At 48.4% G+C, this 21,558-nt stretch overlaps 1 protein-coding gene across 2 annotated transcripts in view; it reads right to left on the bottom strand.

Moving 5' to 3' along the window:
* N4BP1 (NEDD4 binding protein 1) overlaps positions 1-12,457 on the bottom strand; it is a 241,775-nt gene extending 229,318 nt beyond the window's left edge. The window contains exon 1 of one of the 2 annotated variants that reach the window (XM_085639352.1): positions 12,139-12,457. In XM_085639352.1, the coding sequence (XP_085495478.1) occupies positions 12,139-12,351 (213 nt within the window). In that variant the 5' untranslated portion in view covers positions 12,352-12,457. The remainder of the gene's footprint in view (positions 1-12,138) is intronic. The other variant, XM_085639351.1, reaches the window with a different exon arrangement.
* Between the last annotated feature and the right edge of the window lie 9,101 nt (positions 12,458-21,558).

The following is a 21,558-nucleotide window of genomic DNA, read 5'->3' as shown; positions in this document are numbered from 1 at the left end:
TCAAAATAAACTGCTATATGTCTCCGGCCCTCTTACTAAAATTCTGGATGGGGCTGCTCAAGCCAAGTACTCCAATACACCTTTAGATGTTACAGAAATGTTGGAATGGGCACAGAGGGCTCTCTGTTTTTTGGGCAATGCCAATTGCGCTTTGTCGACCGAGAGGGGACCTTCATTCTAAATGAGGATTGAGCCACAACTGGCGGATATGGCCACAACCGAAGCAGGGACCCTGGCGAAAGGGTTACTGTTGAGGGATAAGTTTGTCAAAGAGTTGGGGGAAGTATGTGGCGACATCCTCGGACTGGACAAAAGCCAAAAGCAATATCAAGAAGGTCTTACACACTGGCCTTTTCACCAGAGCCGGATGCTTTAGGGGTCGTGCGACGCCCGTGGATTTAATCAGACCACCAGAGGCTTCGACCAGAGAGGACGTGGGCAAATTTTATCCCTCCAGAAATCGTGGTGGTAGAGGCAGAAGTCAGAAAGGAGGCTATCGTGGGCAGAGTAACGACAGACACTTCCTATTCAGGTAAATTTGATTCAGGGTGGGGATGTCAAGGTGGGGGGCGGGGGGGGGGACAGATTGCTTTGTCTGTACACAGGTGGGAGACCCGGACAGACAACCCTTGGGTACTCCAAACAGTTCAAGGCTTTCATATAGATTTTTACGCAACACCACGACAAAGGCACAGATCAAACACACTGCATTTTACCCCAGTAGAGAAATATTTTATAGACGGGCGAAGTGGCATCACTGATGCAAAAAGGAACGATTGTGAAAACAATTCCTCACAGTCACGGCTTTATCAGCACAGTGTTTCTAGTCCCAAAAAACGTTCAGGGCTTTCGACTAGTACTAAATCTCAAAGAGTTCAATTCTTGGGTAGTGTATCGCCACTTCAAGATGGAGGGAATACACTTACTCTTGGAAGGAGATTGGATGGTGCGACTCGATTTAAAGAGACGCCTACTTAGCAGTACCTATTTTCCCTCCCCACCGGAGATTTCTTCAGTTCCAATGGAAGAAGGCATGGTACGAGTTCTCTGCACTGCCGTTCGGACTCTCGTCCGCCCCTTGGTGTTTCACCAAACTCCTCGAGGGAGGGAGAGAGAGAGAGAGACACATTTAGACAACATCAAGATAATGGCTCAGAGTGTGGGTACAGTTCTTCAACATCTATCTTGGACAACGCAACTTCTACAGGAGTTGGGGTTTGACATCATCGCGGACAAGTCTTTAATGACGCCAGCACTGTCGATAGAGTTTTTGGGGTTCCAAGTGGACTCGATCACGGCTCAGGTATTGCTTCCTTTGAAGAAAAGAGTTGCCATCAAGAAAGAGTTGAGGAGAGCCCTGTCCTCTCAGACTATATCCTTATGGACGTTGGCCAGGTTGGTGGGCCTGTTAGCATCGTAGATTCAGGTCATTTTCCCGGGTCCCCTTCACTACAGGGCACTCCAGAGATTAAAGATTTTGCATTTACGCATGGGTCTGAGCTACACAGAACAGATTTTGTTGAATCAGGACGCCAAGACAGAAATTGTGGTGGTTGGAACACATGGATGCATGGAATGGCAAGGCCATTTTTGCATCAGTCCCAGAGGTTGTGATCGAATCAGATGCCAGCAGGTGGGACTGGGGAGCCCGGTGTGCCTCCATGGAGAAGGGGGGGCAGATGGTCCCCGGAGGAGCTGCAACTCCATATAAAATTGTCTGGAGCTCTTGGTGAGCTCATTTGCGATCAGGACACCGTCTCCACAGAAAGCGAGTTGTTGCATACTCCTGAGAATGGACAAGGTCTCAGCAGTACGATATATCAATCGTCTGGAGAACACAAGATCCCGGCTGTTAGCGGAAATAGCCAAGGATTTCTGGCATTATTGCCTACTCCACCACATTTCAGTGACAACGGATTGCATTCCGGGCACCAACAATGTGGTGGGAGGTGATGTTGATATCACCGTGTTGGAGAGCACAAGCGTGGTTGCCAGCGGCGCTGGCCCTGTCGTGTGCGTCTCAAATACATCCGCTATCATTCCCGGTGATTTTGACTGAACTTCTGGGTCAACCTCATCCCCTAGTACTTCAGGGAAAGATGTCACTCATGGCGTGGAAGCTTTCAGGAGACGCTGGCAAATGCCGGGAGTTTGAGAACACAATGGTTTTCTTGTCCCAATCCTGGGCCCTAACTACGCATAAACGATATGAGTCAGCCTGGCGTAAGTGAGTTAGTCGGTGTGCTGAACGACAGGGGGGATACCGTGGGATCCGGAATCCATATGATAGTTGTTAGACCTGGCATCATTGGCGCGAGTCTCCCTTCCATTTTGTCGGATTGCCTCCTGTGTTTGTTATGTTTTGCTGGTTATATGCTTTGGGCACTGTGCCACTGCTATTCAGTGCCACAGTGCAAGTGCTCCCTATGTTAAATTGATGTATTGATTAGTGACTCCATAATTTGGTTATTTGATTTACTTGTCAGACCATAGTACAGTGCACCATGTGTGCCCAGGGCTTGTAAATCAAATGCTGCTGGTGGCCTTGAAGCACTGGTTGTGCCACCCACAGAAGCAGCTTGTAAAGTGTGTCAAGTCTGCCATTGCAGAACCTATGTGCAGTCTGGTACTGCCGTGCTGACTAACCAAGTGCACCCACTTGCCAGTCCCTAAACCTTCCATTTTCTTCATATCAGACACCCCTATGGTAGGCCCAAGGGCAGGGTGCATTGCAAGTATAAGGTAGGACATGCCCTGGTAGAAATTCGAGTTTAGTATGCCTGAACTCAGAATGATAAAATACATCTTTTAGTAAAGTTGTTTTTTTCTTGTCGAACTATCCAAAGCCTGCCTCTGCTAGGTTGTGTATTCCTTGTCTGGAGTTTGAGTGACAGGGCTGGGGAATTCCCGGAGACAGAACGAGTCAGCCCAGTGGTGAATAGGGAGATGTGCATCTAGATGGGAGGGAGGAGTTGCACCTGGGACCTGAATAGGGCTGGGCTTTCCCTCCACAATGCTGGCTCCACCTCCTGGGGTGCGGCTGATGTCTCTGCCCTGCACTGTGAAAGAAGAGAACGAATCATGTCAACCAAGTGCTCCAGGGCTGTGCTTTCCCTCAACAATGCTGGCTCCACCTCCTGTGGGGTGTCTGATGTTTCTGCCCTGCACTGTGAAAGGAAAGAAGGAGTCCTGTAAACAAAGTGCTCACGAGCTGGTTTGGACTAGACAGAGGCCTCTCTGCCTTCAGAGAACAAAGGATTTTGGGTCATAAATATTGGGACCCAGACCCAAGAACTTTAGATCACTTCTGGGAACAAGACAAACCTTTTGCCAAGGAGAAGAGCCAAGGAAGCTGCAGGAGTTTGGACTGCCCCTCTTGTGCTGTTTGCTGGGTTGTCCTGCAGTGGTGTCTTCATTGTCAAGGAAAGGAGAAGGAACTTTTCAAAGGACTTTCATCATCTTACAGAATATTTCTCCAAGTGCTTGAACTTGTGCTTGCCTCCTGCTGAAGTCTCAGGGACAAAAGACTTCACCACCAGCTCCCATCTGAATTTCCTTGCTGGGACTTCTATTTGCAGAAGCCTGCGTGTCGCTGGGAGCTGGAAGCGCGACGCAACGAGAACAAGCGTGTCACCGCCGCAGCTGTCGCATCCCCAGAGAAGCGGGACGCCATCGAGAGGGTCGCCATCACATCGCCGGAGAAGCGTGTCACAGGGCCTGTCGCGGCTCCAAAGTACAGAGTTGTCGCAAGGCTGCCAGGGCTTGAACGCATCGCCGTTGCATCAAGGGCGCCATCTTCTCGCACCGCACCAGGATTGTTGCATAGCATCGAGGCCTACGCATCACCCCCGCACCGGTAAGGATCACGATGCATCCCCTACTCTGCACAAGCACTGAGGCGCGACGCATCATCTCCCCCGAAGCACGGAACCTACGCATCTCCCTCTGCGAGCCTTTTGTTTATTTTGCGTTACGCATCCAGGCACTTTTGTGAGAACTGTGTTGCATTTATCATCAACTTGAACTAAGTAACTTTTACCATCTTTAAGTCAATCTTAAGTACAGTATTGTGGATTTTTGTAGTTTGTGGTCTTGTGTTAAGTCTATATAAAGAATACTTTTATAAAACCTGTGTGGTGTCCATCTGTAGTGTTTTCACTGTATTACTGTATGTGTTCACAAATGCTTAACACACTGCCTCTGAGATCAGCCTGTCTGCTCGTGCCAAGCTACCAAGGGGGTGAGCAGGGGTTATCTAGGAGTGTAATCCCCTTATCCTGACTTGGAAGCAAGGGTCCCTATTTGGGCAAAGGTGTATACCATTGCCATCTAGAGACCCCCAGTTTTAACAATAGCTACATTTCCTGTTGGATATGGAAAGTTCACGTTTAGCTTATAGGACGGTTAACAATTTCAGATGTGCGATTTCAGCTGGTCAATCATGTGGATGGTAAACCGGTGGGGGAACACCCCTAGGTATGTAAGGTGGTGAGAGGCATCAGGTTGGTAAACCCTCCGAAACCACGGTACTCACATTTGTGGGATGTGGATGTCGTTCTACGCTTCCTCAGAAATTTTCCAGATGAGGGTCTAGCCTGCAAGCAGTTATAAGCAAAATTGACAATTTTGTTATGTTTAATTTCATGTAGATTAGTGTCTGATGTAAGCGCCTTGGACTTAGCAGGTAGAGTATTCACTCGTTCGGGAGTTTCATTTACTATTTAGAAACAAACTAAATCTAATTCTAAACGTATTTCTTATCCTGCATTTCAGCATCACAGTAAATTGTGTGTTGTTCAATGTTTGAAATGTTATGAAGATTGCACACGAGAATTTAGAAATGATGTGGCAGGACAATTGTTGATTTCTTTACAGAGACCTTTTCGCCCAGTCACTACCGCAACTCTAGCCAGGTGGGTCACTTGGTTGTTGAATTTGGCAGGTATTGATACGTCGGCCTTTGGTGGTCAATCTGTAAGAGGAGCTATGGCTTCTAAGGATTTTTCTACAGGATCTCGCATAGAGGATCTCATGACTGCGGCGGATTGGTCTTCGGATTCTACTTTCAAGACGTTTTTATCACAAATCAATTGTAGATGTTGCAAATACCGTGGTGGGACAACTTTAAACTAGCATAATCTGAGCCTCCGTGGACTGACAAAGAATAAACGAGATTCTAGCTAACGCATCAATAATTTTCAACTTTTTTTAAGGACACGGAGGCGAGGATTATCTCACCCTTGAAACTGTATTGTATAATATGAGGTTGGACTTTGATCTTATTGACAACTGTGATGTTATTTATGATATTATTGGGTTTCTTCACACCCATTTTTTAGGTCTCGGCTAGCGTAGGCTGAGCAGACGTGCGCAGTCTCACTGGCGAGATTTAATGTTTTCGGTTAGTTTTCTCTAGTGGGCTTTAAGCCCCGCCCCTCCTTTCCATTGACTGGAGTCACCGTTTATGCTAAACGGTGGCCAGCCATTGGAAAAGAGCGTCTCTGACGTACACTTTTTCTCTTTTAGAGCCGTCCCAGTTGGACTGGCTGCCCCGACTTACTGCTGGCGTAAAAGGGTTTCTTATCTTTATGGGGCCAAACACATGGCCCCATAAAGATAAGAAACCAGTCATGCGAGTCAGTCCAACTTGGACGGCTCTAAAAGAGAAAAAAAAAAAAAGCAGGAGGCGTTGTTGGCGTTGCTTGTATTCCCTCGTGTTCAGCGTTGAACCTCGCCTCTTCTACCATGAAGCAATACCGTGAAAAAGTCATGCGGGAGGAACAACGCGCCGAAAGGTGTGCGCCTGCATCGGACGCTGTGCGCACAGCACCAATGGGAAACCGCTAAAAATGGCATTGAAGCGCGAGGGACACAAGGCAAAAAGACACCTACAATACTGTTATAAGGCGTTTGACAAGTGTTCAATGAAACTAAGAAAGGACTAAGACATCAAATTGATCCCCAAATTATAGTTATCTGAAAACAGAAGTAGGGCAAGGAGACCCGTTAGTGGAAACACGGTGTTTTACTTATAGCGCTATTTGGAATTTGAACGGGCGTCTGTCCTTCTTGTGCTTTCTAATTAGTCTGCTTTTTGTTTCCATGATGTGCCCCGGGACGAGTTGTAGATACATTAGAAGCAGTTTCAACACACATCGGAACGCTCATTCTTCGCTAGTAAAAGCAGATAGAACTGGGAAAAAAAAAAACTTTTACTAAGGTGCCAGAGACGGAAGGAAATATATGCTTGCAAAGCCGTAGGATCCCTATTCTTTAAGTTTTTCAGACCAGTGCCCATGTAGAATCTGCTGTTCAATGCCTCGTTTACATGCATCACAAAGTAGTGATCCACTAAGGGACTACGTCGGGAAAGTGCAAAGCTTGGACTAACTTGGGTTATCGTCGGGCGAGGAGCGGAGACCCTTTACAATTCCTTTTGTACATCATGTACCAACTCTAGCACACGTTTGGGTTCAGCGGGTGAGTCAGTTTACTTAAATGATATGTCGCTATAGGAAAACAGTTGGATACGGAAAGGTGTTCTTCCTTTCTTTCAAATCTTGTTATGTTTAGGGTGCAGGAGTGTCGGATTCAGGCACTAAATAAATGGATTGTGTGTTTTTTTTTTTTTATTTAATATGCTGATCTTTTTAAAGAGCAACATGGAGACAGCCTGCTGTCTGCCCTGCCCCTTTCAAAATTTGACTCACCCCCCAACTGTTTATGTTGGGGATCTTATGATCAAACACCTGGAGTATGTTTGTTTTCCGCAAAATTGGTTTCATGGACAAGTGAACAAAGAAAGCGTATCCTGAGGGTAGTAGACGTCCCCCTGCGCACAGCACGAAGCCCCAGGACAGGGGTTGATGAGGTTTCAACAATGAGTGTTCATAATTTTGAAAGAATAATAAACGGAAACTTTGGATGGATATCAAAGTCGATATTTTAGTAAATCATATCGGTAAACGATCATCCATATGTATTCAAATGTTAATCCATGAGGAGATTGGCCCAATGCATTTCGGTCCCGAACGGACCTTCGTCAGGGGACGTATCTAAAAAGTATAGTAAAGCGAAAGAGTCAGGAAGTAAACTGACAGTAAGTTTACTATCTATGATTCAATAAGCTGAAAGTGAAAATGTGCTCGGAAGAATAACCATGCGGCACTTCATATGGAAGTCCAAAATGCAAGGTGAGAAATAACAAAGCGTCTGCTTGTCAAAACTGAGATGTCCGGTTAATCCGTAAGTGTTGAAGTGTGAAAGGTAAACCAAAATCAACGACGTGGCCAGAAAAAATAATGGTGAGTTTGTTAGTCATAACGTGTGTTAAGATGGGTAGGAGCGATAATCCAAGCATAAAGAGAATCATGCACAAACGATTACGTGCCGGTCAAAATTACTGGGTGTTAAAGATGTGATGCTTCAAGAAATAAAAACGCGGTGATGTATTAAAATAACGTGAATTCAAACACAAAAAAAGTGTGATCTATATAATCGGGAGTGGAAACAACAGAGTATAACGGCTGAGACGGATAAATGAAAGGAAACTTACGAAACGCGGTGTGCTTCCATAGTGCTCCGACTGTCTCGTGGTTGACGTTAGAACGAACGCGGAAACGCGCTTCGAGTGTGGCTTTAGTAACGTGACAGGTAAACATAAAGAAAGGACTGATGTCAACAAATAAAGACGGACGCCATATTGTAATATCTAAAGGTACAAAAAAGTGACGAAAAGAGTATAGTTGGAGAAATGAGGAATGCGAATAAGTAAAAATCGATGAAAGAAAAACGGGTGATAAGTTGATGAATGAAAATGAAGTGAAAGTAAATGGACAAAGTGTGAAAAGTGACTGTAAGCAAAAAGGCATCAGACAATGCAGTAACATATGAAACTAAGTGAGAATAAATCACAGATAACACAAAAATTCCATGCGATCATTGAGTCCGTTCGGCTTCATGGAATTCAACAGCTTGATCCAATGATTTTCCCTTTGGAGAAGCAGATTGTGAATGTCTCTTCCTTCTTTGGGTTCCACGGTTTCAAGTACCATGAATTTAAGTTGACTGATATTATGATGGAATTCAGTGAAGTGTGTGGCTATTGTAGATTTTGCGTTGTTGGTACGGATGTTGCTCTTGTGTTCTAAAATTCTAGTCTTCACTTTTCTTTCAGTTTTGCCAACGTAAACAAACCCGCAAGGGCATTTGAGAAGGTAAATAACATTGGCTCAACCTATCCACATATCCTCCTTACCTATGACATACAAAGGAACCAGACCTTGCTATAACTGTAGCAACTGCAACAATGTGATCACTGGTCCCTTCATCAATCACCCCATGAAGGGCTACAAAATTAACCTCAAAGTTAATGCTACATGCAATACCACCAATGTTATTTACCTTCTCAAATGCCCTTGCGGGTTTGTTTACGTTGGCAAAACTGAAAGAAAAGTGAACACAAGAGCAACATCCGTACCAACAACGCAAAATCTACAATAGCCACACACTTCACTGAATTCCATCATAATATCAGTCAACTTAAATTCATGGTACTTGAAACCGTGGAACCCAAAGAAGGAAGAGACATTCACAATCTGCTTCTCCAAAGGGAAAATCATTGGATCAAGCTGTTGAATTTCATGAAGCCGAACGGACTCAATGATCGCATGGAATTTTTGTGTTATCTGTGATTTATTCTCACTTAGTTTCATATGTTACTGCATTGTCTTATGCCTTTTTGCTTACAGTCACTTTTCACACTTTGTCCATTTACTTTCACTTCATTTTCATTCATCAACTTATCACCCCTTTTTCTACTATTCTACTTCTGTTTTATACTTTTCATCGTTTTTCTTTCATCGATTTTACTTATTCGCATTCCTCATTTCTCCAACTATACTCTTTTCGTCACTTTTTTGTACCTTTAGATATTACAATATGGCGCCCGTCTTTATTTGTTGACATCAGTCCTTTCTTTATGTTTACCTGTCACGTTACTAAAGCCACACTCGAAGCGCGTTTCCGCGTTCGTTCTAACGTCAACCACGAGACAGTCGGAGCACTATGGAAGCACACCACGTTTCGTAAGTTTCCTTTCATTTATCCGTCTCAGCCGTTATACTCTGTTGTTTCCACTCCCGATTATATAGATCACACGTTTTTTTGTGTTTGAATTCACGTTATTTTAATACATCACCGCGTTTTTATTTCTTGAAGCACCACATCTTTAACACCCAGTAATTTTGACCGGCACGTAATCGTTTGTGCATGATTCTCTTTATGCTTGGATTATCGCCCCTACCATCTTAACACACGTTATGACTAACGAACTCACCATTATTTTTTCTGGCCACGTCGTTGATTTTGGTTTACCTTTCACACTTCAACACTTACGGATTAACCGGACATCTCAGTTTTGACAAGCAGACGCTTTGTTATTTCTCACCTTGCATTTTGGACTTCCATATAAAGTGCCGCACGGTTATTCTTCCGAGCACATTTTCACTTTCAGCTTATTGAATCATAGATAGTAAACTTACTGTCAGTTTACTTCCTGACTCTTTCGCTTTACTATACTTTTTAGATACGTCCCCTGACGAAGGTCCGTTTGGGACCGAAATGCATTGGGCCAATCTCCTCATGGATTAACATTTGAATACATATGGATGATCGTTTACCGATATGATTTACTAAAATATCGACTTTGATATCCAACCAAAGTTTCCGTTTATTATTCTTTCAAAATTATGAACACTCATTGTTGAAACCTCATCAACCCCTATCCTGGGGCTTCTTGCTGTGCGCAGGGGGACGTCTCCTACCCTCAGGATACGCTTTCTTTGTTCATTTGCTTTGACACTCTGGATCAGAGTGATACCCCAGCAGCACGCCACAACCTCACAAACTGTTTTAACTTCGGTTAGTGCGCTTATCTATATCCTGTCCTTCATGGACAAGTGTACAGCTTCCTACGTTTGAAGGTGCTGTTGACTAAAGGCACTAGAGAATAATCAAAAGCTTTTTACGTTTGCTTTTATTACTGTTATTCAATATTTCATGTACTTCATATGCGTATGTATGCATATATGCGTATGCATTTCTAAATATGTATGTTTACATGTGTATATATACTCACACATACATCTAGGAATATAAATATATACAGCGGCATATTTATATTAATACAAATATTAATGCAGCCATAAATATACATAGAAACATATGCATATTAAGGACATGAAAGTATGAAAAACACTAATAAAAAGCAACACTAAAAAAACAAAAATGAAAACAGCATTGCTTAGACTTTAATAAAGACGAGACCGGTTGCATTTTTAATGCTTGTCTTGTTGGACATACAGTCAACGAAGGGTTTATTACAATGTATATTCTCTTTTCAGGAGAGCAGAATAAGCCGGCTTAGGGAGTCAAAGGGAATTCCTGTCTGGTTCAGGAGAAGACCTTCCTGTGGTTTAAGTTTGAGTTCGAGTAGGTGAAGGAATTGCAGAGTTCAAAGTTCTACGATTACGTTTATGGACTGTGTTGAAAGGTTTTTCGCAAAGAAAGAGTAAGAAGTATGATGTCACAGACGTTTATAGTAAAGGAGTGTTATGTGATTGGTGCATACACTGGAGGGGGTTGTCCTTCCAGGGTTATGCTAATGTAAAGTTTTCATTGGCTGCTGTTTGGTCAGTAAAGTAAAGAGAAGCATAATCTGAGCCTCCGTGGACTGACATAGAATTCACTCAACCATTCACCTTTTTCAGGTGACTTTACATTTTTTTGCTCTGAGCCCACTTTAAAATATTCTGAAGTCGACCGCCCCCCCTTCCAAACTTTATGGCATGGATTGATGGAATGGGCGGGGGGGGGGGGGGGGGGGGGGGGGAATCTGAGCGCAAGGGACAGGGTTTATGAGATCATTCCAGGGGTACTTTTTAAAGCTGAGTCAAATTAAATGCGAGACTTTTAAAACAGTAAACCCATCAAACAAAAACCGTTATTGACCCAGAAATGCTGCATACCATAATTAGAATGTTATGAACCCCTCGCATTCATGGACAGTATAGAGAAGCATAATCCTTACCTCCGTGTCCTTAATAGAATTTAAAATTCTGGACGCGTTAGCTAAATTTTTTTTTTTTTATTGTAACACCTTTTTCACTTAGGTGATATTCCATGTCAACATCTTGTAAGTTCCAAGCTTTCCACCTACGGAGAAGCAGCCGATAAACAGTAGATCATGGTTATTTGGAGCAGTCCGGCCAAGGGCTAAGTAATTATGGTTGATGCAGGCACACAGGTGGAAATGGGTGTTGAATGCTTGCTTGCACACACCAGGTGCTGTGCAATAACAGCTTCGGTGTTATACCTGTACAAAATGTTGAGGGCCACCAGGGCAAAAGACGATGCGACGCAGTTGGGTAGACGCACATTTAAAAATAAGGTGTCCTCATTGAGACAAAAGAGGAATGACGATGTCGTCCAATCACATGTCGGCTTTCCCGATTTAAACGAGGGACGGAGTCCTTGACATTTTTAGGTCTCGCCTGACCCAGCGCATGCGCTGTTCTGGCGAGACTTATTGAGAGGGCTCCAAAAAGTGCTACCAGGCCAGCCTAGAGCCACAGTGCATGTGCGCCGCGATTACTTTCACTTTCGGCCGCTTTGCATAGCCAATAGGTCTCGCTTTTGGGACCTTACAAGTATTTAGTTACGCAACTGTTGCATGGCTAAACGCTAATAAGGTCCCAAAGGCGAGACCTATTGGCTATGCCAATGCTTGTTAACTTTTTCCCCTTAATCTCCTTGCAACTCCCAAATGCTGGCGAGTATGCAACGTGTCCGGTTTCTTTCGCGTGAATCACCTTATCTTTCTTCCAGCTTCCTTCTACAGCTGCGTCTCCCTGCCATCTTAACATGTTCCTACAACAGGTCTGCCACATTGACGGTCACACCTCTCCATCAACATACACTACCCACACACCTCGCCCCAAAGACACCCCTATACCCCTACATTTCATAAGGAGTTTTACCCTTCCCTCTTGCCACTCCGACTCCGCCCTTGGCCACTGCTCCTCTCCTTCACCCCACTCTTGGCTCCCTGACCCAGCGACCCTTCTACTCAGTTCTCACCTTAGCCCTCCGGACTGCTTCGCTGGCGCCTCTCAGCTGTACCCAGATGCGCTGGTCCCCATTGCCAGCTCCAAAGATAGTGAGCGGATCCAAAGCCTCCAGCACCGTGAACGAGACCTCAAATAGTTGTTGAACCCTCGGTCTTTGGCACTCCAGCGACTTAGCCCTTGACCCTGGAGCGGTGAATTCGTCCTGCACCGGGTCGCCCGCCATCTCGGGCTCGCAGCCTGTAGACTGTCGTCAGCCGCTTCTGCCGTAAAGCAGCATCGCCCCGCGACCACAACAACTTCAAACCCTGATCCGCCCAGTGACGTCGACAGACGGAACCGAGGGCGTCACCCGGAAGAGATGTCTCTGGCGTCTGCTTGTGTTTTTTAAAAAGTAAACAATGCTTTATTGATATTCGAATTCGATTGACATTTAAACATATGCGCCCACTCGAAATGGTATCATTTGGGTAGCATATCAGACAGCACGCGTTACAAATATAAAATCATACATGGCAAAAAGACGAAAGTAGGAGATTTTTCTCTATTGATTCTATTGCATAAGTCGGGTCTGTTGTCATGTATGGGACTGCAAGTATGCTGCTGCAGGATCGGAAAACTGAAATGCAGACATGTGTTTTCCCTCGGGAGCACAGGGAAAACGCTATGGCAGGCAGCGAGAGTGCGACAAACATGCTGTGCACTGCATAGAAGCCAAGGATCCAGACTGCAATGTGTGACATTTTCATAATTTTCACTGTAATTATGAGTGGCATTTCATCGACTATGAGTGACACTTTCGTGCGAGCAAAAATCAAGCAATGTAGACTAGGGAAACATATAAATATCATTAATTAGACTCATTTGAGCAACTAGAAACTCTAAGAAGACTGCTGCAAACGCCTGCAGCGGCTGACTCGAAATTAAAATGAAATATGAAAGTGTTACATGCAGCAATCTAAAACCTTGGCAGCTACGGACATCTAGAAAGCAGGTCACATGGCTCCACTAAAAAGTAACACCAAAAAGAGCAAGGATCTTCGTTTAGACTGTAGAACCACTGGAGTCAAGCTGTACAATAAGTGCCACTGACAATTCAACAGTTTACTAGAGAACACAGATATTTATTTCAACATGCCCCACCAATGTAGAAGGGGTATTGATGGGTGCCCATGAGGCATTCAGATGTGTGGTGAGCCTGAGCATCACCAGAGTCTGCCCTGATGTCCTGGCATAAATATCTCTAGTGTCACACAGTGTGTCTGCGTGATCCAGCAAGTGATAAGTTACACACCAAGTGTAAATACACCAGATGACACTTCAGGCGAAGACTGAAATGTGTTTTCTGTCCATGGGTGTTAGACCTGTCAGCCCTTTGGGTGGTCCCTCCTCATCATTATTTATTTTGTCCCACTTTTGCCTCAAACCCTGTTTGAATTTTTCCTTTTTGGGAACCACCAGACTTTTTCGTGTTGCTGCAGATTCAGGGAGCCATTTTATCTACCCCTGAAACTTCTGTCTGAGGGCCTGGAGCACAAAATGGTGGCCACCTGTGACATCACCAGCATCCACTGGAACCTACCAGCACCTTCCAGAACATTCCAGGAGATTCCAGAACCCTGTGACCGTTGGAGGCGGTTTAGAATGTTGGGAGGTTAAGACAGAGTGTTGGCAGTTGGAGCTGGCAGTTGGCACCTGACTGGTGAAGAGAGAGGAGCACCACAGTGAAGGAGGAAGGAGTGAAGCAGCAGGGGTGGAAACTTGTGCCTGGAGTGGGGTCCATAAACCCACCCTTGATACTAGTCCCTACTGATGGATCCCAGCCTATAGCCCTGTGTGGGAAGAAGACAGAAAAACTCATCCTAAGGACCTGAACAGCAGGAACAGGCCTTAGAAGCAGAAAGCAGCAAGATCCTGACCTGGAAACTGGTTTCCCTGGAGTCCGGCGTCGAGTAGCCTAAGACCTGGAGCCCGAGGTGGAGAAGCGGCGCTGACTGAAGAAGCAGACGTCGTACCCGGAGCCGCCTGAGGTCGTGAGAGGGCGCCGACGGAGGTCGTGAGGAATACCAGAGGTCGAGGAGGAAGTGAACCGAGGTCGAGCGAGCGGCGTCATCGGAGGAGTGAAGTCCGCCCTCCGGAGTCGTCGGAGACCGAGGTAGAGGTGAACCGGAGGTCGGGAGTGAGGATCGCACTCCGGAGTCGCCCGGAACCTGAGAGGAGGAGCACCGGAGGTCGGGGGTGAGGATCGCACCCCGGAGTCGCCGGAAGTCGACATCGAGGCCAGGCCGGCCGACGTCATCGGAGCCGAGAGCGCCATCGGACCGGAGCCGCCCGAAGTCGACACCGAGTAGAGACTGCCCGACGCCGTCGAATCGGAGGTCGAGATTGAACCGAGGCCGCCGACATCGGACCGGAACCGCCTACCGGCGTCGTCAAAGAACTGACATTGTGCCGAGGCCGCCGAGACCGAACCGGAACCGCCTCACGGCGTCGACACGACTCCAGCGGCGTCGGAACATCAGAAAAAGGGCAGTAAGTGGAGTAGAGGGCGCCTAAGGCCCTGTGGAGACCTGAGAGACTGCTCTAAGGGGCTAGGGAGGTGCTGAAACCAACCTGACTGTGCCTGGGGTGAACTGGGACTAACCTAGAGAGGTGGTGTGGAGAGAGAAAGCCAGGGCACTGGTATTCCCCCCTTTGATCTACCTCAGTTTAGGCCTCAGCCTTGTCTCAGCCAGGGAGTAGCCCCCCTCAAGCCTTCCACAACCCTACAAGCTGTGCCTGGGCCAAATCAGCCCTTAGGAATTGAAATGTCAACTGATTACATGAGTGTTGTTGTATACTTTTAATTATTTATTGGGGGTACTGTATTTATTGAGTTTTTACCTATTTATTGCTTCACTATATTTATAGGTCCACAGGACTTGATGGTGTACAATATTTATTGGTACAGTATTTATTGCCTCAAAATATTTAATTGCCTGTATTACCTGCACTGATATTTATGTCCCTTGTATTTATGATCACCCCTATTTATTGAATCTTCAGATAATATTTAGGTGGCCTGCACTATTTAAAATTGTATATTGTGATTGACTTATTTATTTTTCCAATCAGCAACTAAGAGAAAAAGATAAAGAAGAATATTTTCATAATTTTTACGGTGTAGAGTCGTTTTTGGAACGGATGCACGCATGGTTATTGTATGGGTATATTGTATGCTTAGCACTGCGCCTGTTTCCTGACCACTCGAGCCAAGCTACCACAGTGTGTCCGGTAGACCACCACCACCCTTTCAGAGTGGGAGTGTGGTTTTCCAACATAAATTGGTGTTCAGTGGTGGGATTGAGCTGTGCCTACGTATACTCAACAATAACTGTGGGTAGTCCATAGGCCTACACCGGGAGTTTTCTCAAAGCGGCCTTCCTAATTGTGGGTTTTTGTTTTTTCCAAATTTACTCTGGTGGTGGGAGGAGGTATTATTAAAGGTACCCCCCTGCATAGTTACTGCACAAACACCTGTCCTCTAACCTGAGTGGGCGAGATGGAATTTGTACTAGAAAATCTAGAAACGTACACTGTGGCCCAGCTCAGGGAGTTTTGCCAGCGGGAGGGGGTGTACTGTCCCCCAGGAGCAAAGAAGGGTGCACTCCAAACCAGCTTAAGGGCTTGGGGGGAGGCACGCCGAGAGAGCAAGGCTGAGGAGGAAGACAGGGATGGAGAGCCTGATACCGAGGGGGCTGAGATGTACCAACCTGAGGTGGGGAACCTGTCAGCAGGGCCCAGAACCATTTCTAGGAAGGGCAGCAGTGCCTCTAGCGGTGGCTTGTCTGAAGTGGAGCTAACGGACCGGAGGGAGAAAAGACAGCTCACATGGGACTTAGCAAGGCTGGAGAAGGAGAAGGAGGAGCAGAGGATGGCCCATGAATTGCGACTGAAAGAAATAGATCTTCAGATCTTGAGAATCGGGGCACAACCTGTTCCTAATGGTGGCAGCCAAACCCAAGAGATCACCAGGGAATCCAAACCTTACCTGCCAAAGGACATAGTGGCTAGCTATGGAGTGGGCGACGATATCGCCAAGTGGCTAGCGGCCTATGAGGTCTCACTGAGGGCCCATGGGGTTCCGGAGAAGTACTGGGGAGGGGGATTGTATAAGTACATGCCTCCAGCTGGTAGGGATGCTTTATTGGCCCTCGAGGAGGATGAGCAGACCCACTACCCCACCATGAAACTGGCGCTCATCAGAAAGTTTGGACTCACACCTGAAAAGTACAGACAGAAGTTCAGGGGTAGTCACAAGCTGGGCACGCAGAATTGGGTGGACTTCCTGGACTATGCGAAGAAGGCAATGGAAGGTTGGATTCAGGGCAGTGAAGTGAGGAACTACAAGGAGTTGTTTGACCTAGTACTGAAGGAACACCTGCTCGAGAAATGTTTCCCTGAACTGCGGCAACACCTGGTGGATAGCAAGCTGACCAGTCCCCGGAAGCTTGCTGAGGAGGCGGACATTTGGGCTAGTACCCGGGTGTCCACAAGGGGGACTGGAGGGGATACTCAAAAGGCCGGACAGGGCGCCCCCCAGAAGAAAGAGGGAGGGGAAAAGAAAAAGGAGTTCTCCAAAGGCCCCCAAAATAACTTCCAAGGGAAAGGAACAGGATTCACCTCTAAGGCTAACCCACCCAGAAACCCTAATCCTGGCCAGAGTCAGCAGCCAAGGGTTGTCCATTGCTACGAGTGCGGTGGCGTTGGACACTATAAAGGAGATCCGAAGTGCCAGAAACGTCCACCCCCTCCCACTGGAGGAAAGACCCCCGGAGTAGCTAGTGCAGTGCTCGGGGAGGAGATGCCCTTAACTAAGGGAAGGGAGTGGGCGGGTGTCACTTTAGTGTCCCTGGGAGAACGGGAGATGGTTCCTAAGATCCAGGTGCCCGCAAATACCGCAAAGTATGGGCAGTGGGTCACCATCAACGGCCAAAGAGGGGAGGCTCTGAGAGACACAGGAGCCAGTATGACTATGGTGCGTAGTCAACTGGTGTCTCCAGAGCAGGTAATTCCCGATGTACTCCACCCAGCCGCGATGGCTGACGGCAGAACAGGTCACTATCCCGTGGCCGAGGTTCCCTTTGAATGGGGGGGGTTGCAGGTTCACTTCGAGTTGCCGTAAGCCCTGCCGTGCCAGTCGATTGTCTGCTGGGGAATGATATGGAGCACAACGCTTGGAAGGAGGTGGAATACCGGACTCACACCGAGATGCTGGGTACACCTGACTGGGCCTGTGTTAGCACAAGGTCCGCGACTACCCGAAGAGGGAGTTCATTTCGGCTGGAGCCTGGAACAAAGGCCCAGCCAGCTGCCAGTCAAGGGAAGAACCGAGGACAGGAGGAGCCTGCCTCGGCGTCTCCACCCCGTAGGACGGATAGGCCACCGGAGGTGGTGGACCAGGAGTCTGCGGAGGGGGACGTTACCAACCTGGAGGACCTACCCATCCCGGCCGAGTGGCACGTGGAGGGAGGCCCGTCCAGGGAGGAGTTCTGCCAGGGCCAGAGGGAGTGCCCTACCCTTGAGGGGCTGAGGCGACAGGCCGAAGCCCAGGCAGCAGGGAACGTTGAAGGGAACTACAGTGTTTACTGGGAGGATGGCCTCCTCTACAGTGAACCCAAGGCACCCCTACATGGATCGTCACGAGCCTTGGTAGTTCCTCAACGTTATCGAGCCTTCCTTCTGGAGTTGGCTCACGAGATACCATTGGCAGGACACCTGGGGCAAGACAAGACCTTCGCCCGTCTTGTCCCACACTTTTATTGGCCTCAGATGAAAGTGTCGTCCGATACCTACTGCCGGACATGTGTGTCTTGCCAAGCCAGTGGGAAAACAGGGGTGAAGCTGAAAGCTCCCCTGGAACCACTTCCTGTCGTTAGCACCCCCTTTGAAAGGGTGGGCATCGACATTGTGGGTCCGTTAGATCCGCCAACATCAGCTGGTCACAGGTTTATCCTGGTCCTGGTGGATCATGCCACCCGGTACCCAGAGGCAATACCTCTGAGGACCATAACAGCACCTGTTGTGGCTAGGGCCCTGATGGGAATCTTTACCCGAGTGGGTTTTCCCAAGGAAGTTGTGTCCGACAGGGGGACCAACTTCATGTCAGCATATATGCGGGCGATGTGGAAGGAGTGTGGAGTGACCTACCGGTTCACAACTCCTTACCACCCCCAGACCAATGGTCTGGTGGAGAGGTTTAACAAAACCTTGAAGGGCATGATCAGAAGTCTGCCTGAAAGCCTGCGGAGGAAATGGGACGTCCTCCTACCCTGTTTACTTTTTTCCTACAGGGAAGTGCCACAGAAGGGAGTGGGCTTCAGCCCCTTCGAGCTTCTGTATGGGCACCCTGTACGTGGACCTCTCAACCTGGTGAGAGACGGATGGGAAAGAACTCCCAGAAAGCTTCCCCAGGATGTGGTGAGCTACATGCTGGCCTTCCGGAGCCAAATGGCTAAGTTGTGGAAGCAAGCTTCTGACAACTTGGAAGCCAGCCAAGCAGTAATGAAGGCGTGGTATGACCACAATGCTCACCCGGTGGAGTTGGAGCCTGGCCAGAAGGTGTGGGTGATCGAACCAGGAGAGCTTAGTGCCCTCCAGGATCGCTGGTCAGGACCCTTTGAGGTGTTGGAGAAGAAGGGTAAGGCTACCTACTTGGTGGACCTGAAGACCCCTCGTCAGCCCCTGCGGGTGCTGCATGCCAACCGCCTCAAACCCCACCACGAGAGGCCCGAAGTCATCTTGATGATGGTGACTGACGGAGGAGAGGACGTGGAAAGCGAGCCTCTCCCTGATCTGTTTGCGTCTCAAGAGAAGGATGGGTCGGTGGAGGGAGTGATTCTCTCCCCATCTCTAACTCCTGAACAGCAGGAGGACTGTCGCCAGGTCCTGGGGCAGTACTCCTCGTTGTTCTCCCTTGTCCCGGGTAGGACTCACCTGTGCGTCCATGACGTGGACACAGGAGACAGCCCACCTGTGAAGTCCAAGATCTACCGGATGTCAGACAAGGTGAAGGCCAGCATTCATAGTGAAGTCACTAAGATGCTGGAGCTAGGAGTGATCGAACCTTCTAGCAGCCCCTGGTCTAGTCCGGTGGTGTTAGTACCGAAAGCTGCACCACCGGGTGCCCAACCAGAACTGAGGTTCTGTGTGGACTACCGGGGACTGAATTCAGTGACAAAAACTGATGCTCATCCGATCCCTAGGGCGGATGAATTGATTGACCGGCTGGGAGCTGCCCAATATCTAAGTACCTTTGACCTTACTTCAGGGTACTGGCAGATCTCGTTGACTGATGGAGCAAGGGAAAGGTCAGCCTTCTCCACGCCCAATGGCCACTACCAGTTCTGTGTGATGCCCTTTGGGCTCAAGAACGCACCTGCCACGTTTCAGCGCCTGGTAAACCAGATCCTCACCGGAATGGAGAGTTTCTCTGCTGCTTATCTGGATGACATAGCCGTCTTCAGTAACAGCTGGGAGGATCACTTGTGTCACCTGCAAGCTGTTCTCCAGGCCCTGAGACAAGCTGGATTGACGATCAAGGCCAGCAAGTGCCAGATCGGGCAGGGGTCGGTAGTGTACCTTGGACACTTGGTGGGTAGGGGAGCGGTGCAACCCCTCCAGGCGAAGATCGAGGCCATCATGGCCTGGGAACCCCCCAAGACACAGACTGAGGTCCGAGCATTTTTGGGCCTCACGGGATACTACCGCCGCTTCGTGAAGGGTTACGGTACCATCGTAACCCCCCTCACGGAGCTCACGTCCAAGAAGCAACCTCGACGGGTAGTCTGGACGGAGGCCTGTCAGCAGGCCTTTGTGAGATTGAAGAAAGCCATGTGCGAGGCCCCGGTCTTAAGGGCCCCAGACTTTTCCAAGAAGTTCATTGTCCAGACAGATGCATCAGAACATGGCATTGGGGCAGTGTTATCGCAACTCAACGAAGAGGGTCTGGATCAACCCGTGGTCTTCCTATCCCGGAGACTACTTCCCAGGGAACAGAAGTGGAGTGCAATAGAGCGTGAAGCCTTTGCAGTGGTATGGGCTCTGAAGAAGTTGCGGCCATACCTGTTTGGCTCGCACTTCCTGGTTCAGACCGACCACAGACCCCTTCGTTGGCTGATGCAAATGAAGGGGGAGAATCCCAAGTTGTTGAGGTGGTCTATTTCCCTACAGGGGATGGACTTTCAGGTGGAACATCGGCCTGGAGTGGACCACGCCAATGCAGACGGTCTCTCAAGGTATTTCCGCCTTAGTGCTGAGAACTCCCAAGGGGTTGGGTAGCTCTCCCCACTTTCAGCTGGGGGGGACGCGTGTTAGACCTGTCAGCCCTTTGGGTGGTCCCTCCTCATCATTATTTATTTTGTCCCACTTTTGCCTCAAACCCTGTTTGAATTTTTCCTTTTTGGGAACCACCAGACTTTTTCGTGTTGCTGCAGATTCAGGGAGCCATTTTATCTACCCCTGAAACTTCTGTCTGAGGGCCTGGAGCACAAAATGGTGGCCACCTGTGACATCACCAGCATCCACTGGAACCTACCAGCACCTTCCAGAACATTCCAGGAGATTCCAGAACCCTGTGACCGTTGGAGGCGGTTTAGAATGTTGGGAGGTTAAGACAGAGTGTTGGCAGTTGGAGCTGGCAGTTGGCACCTGACTGGTGAAGAGAGAGGAGCACCACAGTGAAGGAGGAAGGAGTGAAGCAGCAGGGGTGGAAACTTGTGCCTGGAGTGGGGTCCATAAACCCACCCTTGATACTAGTCCCTACTGATGGATCCCAGCCTATAGCCCTGTGTGGGAAGAAGACAGAAAAACTCATCCTAAGGACCTGAACAGCAGGAACAGGCCTTAGAAGCAGAAAGCAGCAAGATCCTGACCTGGAAACTGGTTTCCCTGGAGTCCGGCGTCGAGTAGCCTAAGACCTGGAGCCCGAGGTGGAGAAGCGGCGCTGACTGAAGAAGCAGACGTCGTACCCGGAGCCGCCTGAGGTCGTGAGAGGGCGCCGACGGAGGTCGTGAGGAATACCAGAGGTCGAGGAGGAAGTGAACCGAGGTCGAGCGAGCGGCGTCATCGGAGGAGTGAAGTCCGCCCTCCGGAGTCGTCGGAGACCGAGGTAGAGGTGAACCGTAGGTCGGGAGTGAGGATCGCACTCCGGAGTCGCCCGGAACCTGAGAGGAGGAGCACCGGAGGTCGGGGGTGAGGATCGCACCCCGGAGTCGCCGGAAGTCGACATCGAGGCCAGGCCGGCCGACGTCATCGGAGCCGAGAGCGCCATCGGACCGGAGCCGCCCGAAGTCGACACCGAGTAGAGACTGCCCGACGCCGTCGAATCGGAGGTCGAGATTGAACCGAGGCCGCCGACATCGGACCGGAACCGCCTACCGGCGTCGTCAAAGAA

Source organism: Triturus cristatus, chromosome 12 (assembly GCF_964204655.1).
Source record: "Triturus cristatus chromosome 12, aTriCri1.1, whole genome shotgun sequence".
In the NCBI taxonomy this organism is placed as follows: Eukaryota; Metazoa; Chordata; class Amphibia; order Caudata; family Salamandridae; genus Triturus; species Triturus cristatus.
This window is presented reverse-complemented; position numbering and strand designations above follow the sequence as displayed.